We start from the raw sequence: 12,681 nt of genomic DNA on the forward strand, positions 1-12,681 counted from the left end.
AGTAATTTTGACAATTTTTATTCATGAGCAAAAGCGCATTGCTTTCTGTCTAGTAAAAAATTTTTGAACCAGTTTAGTGCAACACCTTTTATCTCATATTTTTCCATTTATCTAATTAAGATAGCGTGATCTACTGTGTCAAATGCCTTAGATAAATTAACAAAGACTCTAAGGACATATTTTTTGTTTTCAAAGGAGTCATTTATACTATTTATAAGATCAAGAATTGCGTGTTCGGTTGAATGTTGCTTTTGGAAGTCAAACTGTTTTTGCTTTTGGAAGCCAAACTGTCATTTAGGATTTTATTATTTGTCAGATATTTATACAGTTTATTGTATATTACTCTTTCAAAAGTTTTAAAAGTACAGGAAGAACTGAGATAGGTCTGTAGTTATTTAGTGTAAATGAATCTCCGGTTTTTAATATTGGGTTACCTTAGCTATTTTTAATTTATTCGGTACAAATCCTGTAATAATTGAAGATTTAAATATTTCATAAATTGGTTGTTTTATCACCGGAAACATATTTACAACTATATAGCTACAAATATCGTCTATCCCAGGAGTCTTATTCGCCTTAAGCGAGTTTTTTGCAATTTCTAGTTCTTCATGATTTAGTCCAGAGAAAATATTTAAACAGAAATGTTGCTTTGTGATATAGGTTTCAAAGGAGATACCGGGGCGTTGAATTTTGGAAGCCATGTTAGGACCTATGTTTGCAAAAATATTATTGAAGTTTTCAGCGATAGAAATTTTGTCGAAATATTCAGTTTAGTTAACGATAGTTTTATTGGGTATATTATTTGATTTTGTATGGTTTTTACCTATTATTTCTTTCAATATGTTCCAGGTTTTTTTAATATCACTTTTGCTTTTTTGTAGTTGTTTGAATGATATATTTTTTTTGAATTCTTCTAATTTTTTTAAATAGATTTTTGTATTCCTTGTATGTAGTTAAGTTAGTTTTGTTTCTGTTTTTTAAATACTTGATATAGAGTTTTTGCTTTGTTTTTGAAGATTTTCTAATCCCGTTAGTTATCCATGGGCAGTTTAAATACTTTAACGTTATTTATTTCTCTTCGACATGGAAATGTATATTGTAGTGATCTAGAAAAATATTTATATATAAGTTGTATGTGGAACTTGTGTGTCCAAGGTTTCATTCTTGATACGCTCCATCCCAATTTACTACCGATAGCGAGTCTTAACAATTTTCAATAAGGAACTGATTGATTTTTCTTTTATAAATTTTGGTTTTAGGATTGCTATAGGTTCTTAAATCTTGAGATAAGGAAAAATAAATAGGAAAATGATCTGATATATCGGTTTTGATAGTTCCTGCTTTTAAAGAGGTTTCTAGAAATCTATCTGTTAATATATTGTCTATAGCAGAGACGGAGGTTGGGGTTACCAGGGTAGGTTTGTTGATGATTGGGAGGGTAAACAATTAAAACAGATTATCAAAAAAGAGTTTAGCAATCGCATTTTCTTTGAAAATTTGAAAATCTAATTATATCACCTTCTGGAGGTCTATAGCAAGTGGAAATTATAATATTTTTTGATTTATTACCCGTTATCTCAATAGTAAAGACTTCGCTATCAGTGTCAGAGTAGAAGAGGTCTTGTCTTACTTTAAGCACTTGATTACTTCGGATATACGTTACGATCCCTCCTCCCCTTTTGTTTGTTGCTCTTTCAAAAGATATTAGTTTATAACTTGGAATTTTAAAATTTGAGTTTGTTTGAAATAATTTATCAGAACACCACGTTTCGTTATGCAAATCATACTAAATGAGTAATTGCAATCTATTAGAAAGTGTTTTAGTTTATCCAAATTTTTATTTATACTTCTTACATTTATGCGTATTGCAGTAGAATTATTTTTTAAAGTTTCAAGTTCAATTTTAAAAGTTTCTGTTTCAAAATATTTCGAATCAAAATTATTTCTTTTTCAAAATTATTTCTTTCGAGTCAAATATTATTAGCAGTTTCGAAGACTTTGAAACGCAGCGTTTCAAAATCTTTTGTTTTGTTTTTGTTTTCTTTAGTCGTTGTGTAAAGTGCGGGAATTTGAAACGTGCAAGCATAATAAAAAATGAACAGAACAATTTCACAAATCTCGATTACTCGAGTACTTAATTAAAATTAAAATTATTTACGAAAATCTCTGACGAAAAAATGACAATAGAAAATCTATTTAAGGATTGTATTAGTTAAAACGCTAAAAACAACCTTATAATTAGTTAACATTAAGATAAGTAAAACTAAGATATGAGTTTCTCTCTGCAATCGCAAAAATTGTTACTTACCCCCTCTACCCCCATTAATTATTTGTTTGCACAGCGAGTGTAGTTATATAAATTACAACTTGGCATATGGCGCTTTTTTTGCTGACAGGGTAAACTAATATATATATGGGCAATTCCACGTAAAAGAGGGAAAAGAAAAAAAAAAAAGTTCACGGCGACATATAATAACTTCATTAAATTTATTTTCCAACTATTTAAGAATACTTTTAAGAAAAAATTTAAAAAAAAATTATTTTATCATACTATAACCTACTTTTGAAGTTGTAAGGGTTATATTTTTGACGTTTATATATAGTCGTGTTGTGAAGCGTTGAAAAAAGTTTCAGTGCTGTTTTTTTAAATAACTATTACTTCTAAGTTTGACTAAAAGACAAAATTAAACATGCATAATATTTTTTATAAAAACGAACTCTAATTGTAAAAAGAGCATATTAATGAAAAAAAGACGTTATGTCACAAAAAAAAGTCGAAAAGCTTTTTCTATGCTTCTTATCAGACTTTTTAAAACTAAAACCATGTTAAAAGTAAAGATACTCATACGTATTTTATCATCGTTTAAAAAAAAAATCATTAAAGATCACCATTTTAACATGATACTAAGTACGTTACGACCAACACGATATATGTTTGTTTTTCCATAACGGCTTCTTGACTTAAAAAAAAAAGTTAAAGAGCGAACGATTTAATTCATTTCAAACGATTTTCATCATTTAAACCAAGTTATAATTTAAATCAATTTTGGTTTATTGTTTAATTTGCAGTTTGTTTATTCATTTTATTACTAAACTTGTTAAAGTTTTTATTGAAACTATGAGTAACTAATTTCAAAAAATTGATGTAAAGAATTTTTTTTTTTTAGAAATTAAAACTTTTAACAAAAATCGCAATTTTTTTTAGATTAAACGTTGTCTAAAGTTTGTCCTGCAACGTTTTTGTTCAATCGATTTCGCAGTTGTTTTTTTATTTACAACATTTCGCGGGTTTTTTCAGATATATGACGGAGCATATATCACAAACAGCAGCCGTTATATTTAATAACATATTTAAAATGCCAAAATCAGATGCTGAAATATCGAAAGCTTATAGAGCAAGAAACAGAAAAGCTTTGTTAGAAAAAGAAAGAAAGAGAAATTATCTATGGCGGCAGTTATTAACACCAAGAAAAGAAAACAAACAAAAAAATCAAGCGAAGGTTCGCAACCAAAGACCCATCATGGATAACCTTGATAAGGTTATAAAATTCATATTTTTAACATAATTTAATTGGTTTTTATAATCATTGATCATTTTTTATGTCATTCATTGCGTTATTTGTTGTTTTTCCTTTTTGGCTTTTTCGTTACGACCGTATATATATATATATATATATATATATATATATATATATATATATATATATATATATATATATATATATATATATATATATATATATATATATATATATATATATTGTAGTTATTTTAGGTGCTCCCAGAAGTCCTTACGGTCTTATCACAAAGCACCGCGGGAGAGCATTTAACAGGAAGTTCACGCCTCCTTCCGTACCAATGTCGCTTGTTGGGCTAGAGCTGGCGTCGAACATTGGACCTCTGGGTTCTGAGCCAGAACTCTAACCACTGCGCCACAGCTGCTCAAATATATATATATATATATATATATATATATATATATATATATATATATATATATATATATATATATATATATATATATATATATATTTAGGTAGCCTAAATTATGAAAAAAATAATTTTGTTAGAGTTGTTCTTTAAGAAAATCATAATAGTATGCATATTGCTATATTCCCAGCCTTTAATTGTAAAAACAAAGAAAAATAAAAAATCACGCACTGAAATGGAAATGCCCAAATGAAAGCTCTAGCTGGTGTTGTGCATAAAAAGTATAACAGTGAGATAAAAAAGAGCTAAGGGTATAAAAATGATGCCATTTATCAAGTTATATGAACGATATGTATAACTGGAATGAATCAGCTATTAGATAACTCAACACAAGTTTCTGTAATAATATAAATCTTGTGAATTTCTTGCTTTTTTTTATAGGACCAGAAAACTGAATTTTTTAAATTTTTTTTCAACATTTTTGCTTCCAGCAAGGCTGCAAGCAACCACTACTAGAGTTAGAAGTTATTGGAAAAGAAAGATAAAGTTTATAGAGCAAGATAATGATTGAAAGACAACTTGAGAGATTGCAATTTATATGAATCAGGAAAACAAGATGAAGGAAGCGAATTCCAAAGAACCGATGTTCGAGGAAAAAAACTAGACGAATAAGAGTTTTTGGAGCACTTAGGAACAGTCACAGAAAAATGATGAAACTTAATTGAATGACAAGTAACAAGAGAATAAATTTTAGTAGATGGCGCAAGAGACGCTAGCTCTTTACAGCAGTGCCCATTATAGTATTTGTAGAAAAGAGATAGAGAAGCAACATTACAACGATGTGATAATGGTTGGAGGTTGGTTGCAAGTGCAGCTCCAACTATGTTTAAAATGCGTTATTGCACTTTTCCTAAAAGAGAAAAGGCATCATTGGAAGATCCGCCCCAGATATGGTAATAATATTCTATATAAGGACGGATTTGAGATTATAGAGATAAAGAATAGATTTTGGAGTAAAAAGGTGTCAAGCACGATAAAGAGACGCAACCTTAGCATATGCTAATTTTTCAATGGATTTGATATATAGTTTCCAAAAAAGATCGGAATTAAGAGTTAATCCTAGAAGGTAAAGGGTAGATGACTAATCAAGTACATTACCGTTCAAAAAAAAGGAAGATCTAAATTATTGCAATAACGATTGGCTGAAAAAAAAATGTGTTTAATCTGAATTAAAGCTCACCAGCTACTGTAAGCCCCATGCTGTTGCAGAAGTGAGATCCTTTTCAAGCTTAAATGCCTCTTCCAAGCAATCAGAGAGTGTTGGTTTTTTATCAAGACAAGAAAAAATAGTAGTATCATCCACGAACAATTCCAACTTAGATGTGAGAATATCCGGAAGATTGTTAATGTAAATTGAAAAGAGTATAGGCCAAAGATAGAACTTTGAGGAACCCCTGAAGTTACAGGATATGAAGAAGAGTGCTTTCCATTGAGGGCAACTTTTATACTATGATTCGTAAGAAAGGATTTAATAATCTTAAAGATGTTATTTGATACACAGTAATTTGATACACAGAAGCAAGCTTATGGAGAAGACCAGCATGCCAAACTTTATTAAAAGCTTTTGAAATGTCAAGAGTAATAGCCTTAACTATTCCACCTTTATTTAATGCGCGATAAAATCTATCAGTTATTACTGTTAGCAAATCAGCTGTAGAATGAATATTTTGAGTGTAGAGTGAAGTGGTGCTAAACGAAAACACATAAAAGAATAGTCACTGGATTCAAAATTAAGTAGATGAGTTGATCCCTCCTGATTAAATGAAAGAAATGCATCATGTATACTATTTTCTGAGATTTAATTTCAAAATCTGGTACGAGCCTTGAATTTAATTTAAAAATATTTAACAAGCCCTAAGTATTTACTACAAAAAATGGTTGTCTTGAAACTGTAACTGTGGAGGTTACTAAAGATTAAGCTATCTTTATTAAAAGCGTTTACAAAACTTTGAAATAGCAGGTAATATGATTGGAAACATCTGATAATGAATAATGCTAGACTAAGTGTGAAAAAAAGAAAGTGGAATTTTAGTATTACTTAGTAAGAGTCTTAATTAGCGTTTTTTTGTTTGTTTGTTTATGTTTTAACATCACATACATGTATATATAGCTTATGCAATACATGCTATTATTATTTTAATAATTTTATTTTGATAGCTACGTAATCATCTATATTATTATATTAGGGATTGTCCACAAATGACGTCTCGCAATTTTTGACCGTTTTTGATCCCCTTCTCTTGTCTTCGCCACATTGTAACTCTTTAGTAACAAGTCCCTTGTTACGATGAGTCATTAAGTCTTACAATCTTGTGATGATGGGGAAGGGGTCAAAAACGAAAATTCTGTGGCGTAATTTGTGAACGATCTAAAGTAGAATAATATAGATGATTTGGCGCCTAACCAACCTATATAACGAATATGTTGAAATGAGATGGTCGGATGCAAAGTTTAAAAGTTTTCAACAGAAGCAGATAAAAAACTGATAAAACGAATCTGAGAAACAAATCATCAATGTTTTTTTTTTTGGGAACATTAGCGTGAAAAATGTTCTCCATACTTCTTAAAATACTTGAGCTTGCTCAGGAAGTATGCCAAAAAATACTGAAAATTGTTTTACAACTTCATGTTTATGTATTAAACTTGGTGGCACAATACAATAAATAACTTGTTATACTAAATTGCAGCATTTATTCGATACACTTGGAAAGCATTACGACCAATTTGCAATAGTGAGGATTCAGCAGCGTAGCGAGACGGGGGTCAATGGGGTTTTTGCTCCGGGCGCAAAAGATTTTAGGGGGTGCTAAAATAAACAACAGAAGAATCAAAAAAAGGCTCATTTTTTTATAAAAATTATTTTTTCTTAAAGAAAGAATTGATTTTTTACAATAAAAAAGCGCCTTATTTTGGTGTGCAAAGACCCTCGCTACCCCTCAGTAAAAATTATGATGCAACATAAATTATCTTTATCAAACATTAATCAAATCTAGTATTGTTCGATATTATTTATGCTCTTTTAAAAAAGCTTCTTCTAGTATTTACTTCGTTTGATGTACTTAAACCACCCGACTTTTGAATGTTAATAAAAAACCCAATTTTTTCTTTTATTCATTAATGAACTTTTATTTATGAAACCTTGTCTCTGCTGAAGCGGCTTGATGTTTTATAATATCCAGTTTGTATGATATCGGTTAGGCTCAAAACTTTCGGGTCGGATATAATTAGCAATAACTCGAGAAATACTTTACAAATTGTTTTAAAATTTTATTTTATAACGAAGTTGATTGTATCATTTAAAGTTTTTATTAGTTTTTTTTTAGAGTATGTGCTATCATGGCCTGGATCTTGTTTTCAGTGACCTTTTTTGATGCTGCCATAAATTTTTGCTTTAATTCTTCGTCTTCTTTTGCAGGGGTATTGCTTTTTAACTAGATTCTTTTTACAAGTGTCCAGTTACTCTCGATTCCGCGCTGCTCAAGGCAGCTTGGAGGGTTCGGCACAACTTCGACGCCATTTTGATTGTCAATTAAAATGGCTAAAAGACAATTGCTTTGCTGTGTTTAATAAGTGGAAAAACATATTTCTGAAGGCATTTGGCGAGATACTAATGTACAACAAGAATAAAAAACGCATCCGTCACTCGGAAATGACAAAGTCTTCCGAGTGACAAATTGAGCACTCGTAAGGACACAAAAGTCAGTTGCTTGCCACACGATAGTTTTCAAGGCAATCTTTTTTGTCTAGATATATTTAAATATGTTGCTGACATAAATACCTTATTATAATATTGATGGCCGGGCAACTGTGAGAAATCCTGTTTGCAAAACGTTTTATCGAATTCTTTTATTTCTCTTAACAAAACCTTACATCCTTCCACCGCATCATTTCCTTTTTTTTTTTCTTCTTTTTTTTTTTTGAGTCTTCTTGTATCTCCTAAATGTGTTTCTAACTGAAAACTTAGTAATGTTGGCAGTTTTGCACTTTTTGAATGTGAGTAGATTTGATTTTGAAAAAAAATTTCCAACACTTTATTCCGATTATTTAATTGTTTACTTATTTTGGACTGATAAACTGATAGTATTAGTAAAACATCAATACAGTTAAATTTATATTTATAAAACGTCATTATAAAAAAAAAACAACTTAGAATTAAACTTTTTTAAATTCACTTAAGCTGCTTCTGCTCTAATAGCTAACAGTTTTAGTGCAGAAAAACGGTCTTAAGTCATCGTTAACTGTGTTTAATTCTTTTCAATATGCTGCTGTTGCCATTTTAACAGACAATGCCAAATATAGCGAAGGTGCTGCAATAATTTCAGTAAACGATAATTTCAGTAACAATAATTAAAATAATGTTTTTGTTATTTTTCAAGGTTATTTAAGGTGCTCCAAGAAGACTGTTAAGTCTTCTTGGAGCACCTTCTCGGTCTAAGAGCACCGTGGAAGAGCATTTGACTTTACTCTAAGGGGCCATCCATACATTATGTATGCAAAAATCTTCAGATTTGGACCTCCTTCCCCATGTTGTACCTTGTACATTATTATCCCCCCCCCCCCTCCTCATAACGTACGTATGCTTGGCGGTCTTACCCCCCATATAAGTAATATATGGGGGGGTAGTATATAAGTAATATATGGAATTCCCATATAAGTAATATATGGAATCCGTATATAATATATAGAATACATGTATAATATATAGAATGCGTACGTAATATATGGAATCCATATTATGGATGGCCCCTAAAGAGCGCCATTTTCTAAATCTATTTTAAAAAATGGCACTCAGTCGGCGCTTAACCAAAAACTAATATTTTAAAAACGAGATATTTTTATCATAAATATATAATCTGTAATAATATACATAATAAATATGTAATCTGGAATAAAATATATAATAAATATGCAATCTGGAATAAAATACATAACAAATAAATATATAATCTGTAATACAGTTTATAAGAAATACATGAGAATAAAATTAAAAAAAATATAAATAAAATATATTTCGGAGGGATATTAAAATTTACTTAAGATACTTCGCTATAAGAAAAATTAAATAAAGCAAACACGCCCTGCTTTCTAAACCTTTGCACCAAACCTCCGTCAATAGTTCCAAAAGATATCTCTGCAAGATTGCTGTTTTGAAATTCGACTTTGTTACTATCATAACTAAAAATCATACACGATGCAATTCTTATATCAAGAGATTTTTTGCACTTCCTGTAGGTAAGTTCTTCTGCGCATTCCAAATCCCCAGGCAAAATTGCAAAATGAAAATCAACCTTGAAATAAAAATTTCTCATTTCTTTTTTAGTAATTTTCTTTCCAACATACATCTGTAGTAAAACTTTATGCTTGTTATTTTCCTTACAAATTTTGACGACAGGTGTAAGCAAGTAACCTTTGTAGATAATTCTTTGGCGACATTTAAACGGTTGAACAAACTGATCATTTATCCATATTAGTTTTATATTACGTTCATGCTTTAACGATGCACCTTCTGAAAAATTGACAGCAGACCTGTTCTCTCTCTTTTTACATAAGTACAACTCTTTCGAATTTAAAGGAACTGCAGGATATGTGACAGCATCGATATACCAATCAAAGAAACCAGGCCATTTGCTGAAAATAGCGTCTGTAGGCGATAAACAATCTTTTAAAAATTCTACACTCATGAATTCGTAGCGACATTCGGAAAGAAGGATTTTTATGTTGTCCTCGGTTTGTCGGGAACTGTCGAATTCTAACCAATCTAACAGAAAAGGAATCAAGCTATTTTCATTAAAAAGAAACTTATAGTTAGACTTTAGCAGTATTAATAGTCCAGATAGATTTATTAAGCCAAAAGATTCTTGGAAAATGCAGCATTCTAAGGGAGTGATTAAATTTGCCAAAAAATAAGAACATGTGTCTTTAACTTTAGTAAGAAAATCTCTCGGAATTATATGCTCAAGACTTTGAAAAACGCAAATGTACTCTAACAATAGATTGCACTCCTCAATGTTATCTATTACTATGTTGTTTATTAATGGAAGACCTTGTTTAAGAAGAGCATCACATTGAAAACGGTCAGCGTATTCTAATACTTTTAGGAGCTTTAAAGTGCCAACATTTTTTAATACATCAAAGTTATACAATGAATGTATAAGCAGCTCAACGTATTGGCTATCACCAAGATTAACGTACACAATAATATCTTTATTATTGTTCCCCTTGTTTTGATCACATATCAAGAACTTAAAGTAACTGCTGCTAATACATAAAATTAAACCGTGCACGGGGAAAAAGCAATGAATGCTTGTGAACTTGGAACTCTGTTTCTCTGAAATCTCGTAAGTTGCTGTAGATGCTACACCTTGGATGTCTAAACATTTCCATAGCCATTCTTCAGTTATGCAAGGAATTTGCCAATGGGAAGCAGTTAGGAATTGTATACCTTCACAGCGTTTCAATATCAAATGGGTACTAGCAATAACTTGATGATCTTTGTTAATAAAAAACACTTCATCTTGCACGCAAGCACCCAAACTCACTGCTAATGCAGACAGGGTTTCTCGCTGCTGGTCTTCGTATTGATCAAAAGATATAACAAACCCAGCGAGAGGTTTCCCATCAAGTTCTCCAACATTTTTGCATTCTTCTTGACGAGTCAAAGGATTTGTAAATATTAATTTATCACAAATCGAATCACAAAACCACTTTAAATTTTTTTTCTGTGCATCAGACTTTCTTTTTTCATAAGTTGATTGATTGATTGGTTTATCAGTAATTAATTGGCTAGCTGTTCTATTAAATGGAATTAGTTTTTCTGAAAGCTGTTCAACCTCAGTTAATGCATCTAAGAAAAAAACTAAATAATGAAAACCTTTCTCAAATTTAAAGGTGGATATAGGAAGGTAGGATATATCAACCCTGGAATAAGTTATTTATAACTGATAATTATTGACCGAGCAGGTTTATTTTTTATTCAAGAATCTAATTTTATAAAATCTCGATAAAAAATATATAAATTATATATATATATAAAATACCATAAAAATTTTCTTCAGAAGAAGATGCCCGTAAATCAGTTTCTTTTTCCTCGCATTTATGAATGTTTATATCTTCTGATTCTACTGTGTTAATTAAATCTTTTAAATTTTCATTGAAAATGATTTCTTCTGATTTTTTCTTTTCAATTTCATCTAAAAGTATTAATACTATTTATGATAATTATACTAACATTAACATTAATAATAAAAATAATAAAAACAGGATTCAAAAAAATTCAAACATTAAAAATTTTCTGACACGTCTTCAACAGAAATGATCAACCATTAGTCATCTTGCCCAACCTATTACGTGTGTATTTTTAGCATGCTTGTATTCTTTATACAACTATTTTTGTTTTAGAAATATCTGTAAATTTGTTATGCATCACATTGCATTGTGTGCCCATTAAAAATTTATAATAAACTTTATCTATATGCTATTTTGGTTTTTTGATAAAAATATATTTTTTAAACTTTTTATTTTTAATCAATGCCAATTATTGTAAACAATAAGTCGATGTTAAGTAAACAAAGAGAAGTGAAAAATAGGTCAATTCTAACTAAACAATATGTTAACTGTGAGTAAACAATAAGTTGATCCTAAGTAAACAATAAGTCAATTGAAGTTAACAATAGGTCAATGATTATTAAAAAAGTGAACTGTGAGTAAACCAGAGCTGGAAAAAACCCACTTTTTATTATTTCAGAAAGTGGGTTTTTTGGTTTTTAAGGATGTTTTGGGTTTTATTTTTATATGCTAGATATCATTATCAAAATGAAAAAATCAAATATTAATGACAGCATGACAATCATAATATGGAGATTTCCAGAAAATTCAATGAATATTATAACGAAATTGTCTAAGAAATTAAAATTTTAGCAAAAAATGACATAATAATAGTTTTCAAAATTTAAATTGTAAAAACAAAAAACCCAAAAAACCCAGAAATTCTATTTCATTGGATTTTTTTAAAAAAACCAAAACCCAAAAAACCCACTTTGTACAGCCCTGGAGTAAATAATAAGTTGATCCTTAGTAAACAATAAGTTAATGTATTGATATTTAACTTGATTTTTTACATAACACAAAGAGAAATAAGACAATGGCAAAAAAATAATTCAAATGATCAAAAATCATTCTTAATATAAGTTGAAAAGAAAAAGATGTCTTTTAAACTTTATTATTAAAAAACTTGTGTCCGATTTTTTAAGTCATATTCATAACAAAATATACTGATGATTGAAATTAAACCAATATTCAGACACTAAAATAAAACTAAATTGCTCCATATATGATAAATTTTTTTAAGGTTATAAATTTTGATTTTGATTTAAAGACTACATTTATATTACTTTTAATAATGAATATCGATAGTCAAGGGGAAGCAACCTTGTTTATCAGGGTTTTAGGGGAGGAAAAACAATCTTGCTTATTGAGACTTGAGATGAGGGGAAACAACTTGTTTATCAAGATTTGAGGCAAGGGGAAGAAACCTTGCTTATCGAGATTTGAGGTGAGGAGAATCAAACTTATTTATCAAGATTTGAGGTGAGAGGAAGCAACCTTGCTTATCAAGATTTGAAATACTCTTAACTAATTGAATTACTTAACATTCTTAATTTTACTAAACTTTTTTTTTATCTTATTTTTAAA

At 29.5% G+C, this 12,681-nt stretch overlaps 1 protein-coding gene across 1 annotated transcript in view; it reads right to left on the bottom strand.

Annotated features, from left to right (window-relative positions):
- Window positions 1-8,822: 8,822 nt before the first annotated feature.
- LOC105843325 (uncharacterized) overlaps window positions 8,823-12,681 on the bottom strand; it is a 24,810-nt gene continuing 20,951 nt past the window's right edge. Inside the window, exons 4-5 of the mRNA XM_065793715.1 lie at window positions 11,028-11,180; window positions 8,823-10,834 (exon numbers count right to left, since the gene is read on the bottom strand). Of these exons, the coding sequence (XP_065649787.1) occupies window positions 9,024-10,834; window positions 11,028-11,180 (1,964 nt within the window). The 3' untranslated portion in view covers window positions 8,823-9,023. The remainder of the gene's footprint in view (window positions 10,835-11,027; window positions 11,181-12,681) is intronic.

Source organism: Hydra vulgaris, chromosome 03 (assembly GCF_038396675.1).
Source record: "Hydra vulgaris chromosome 03, alternate assembly HydraT2T_AEP".
Taxonomy (NCBI): Eukaryota; Metazoa; Cnidaria; class Hydrozoa; order Anthoathecata; family Hydridae; genus Hydra; species Hydra vulgaris.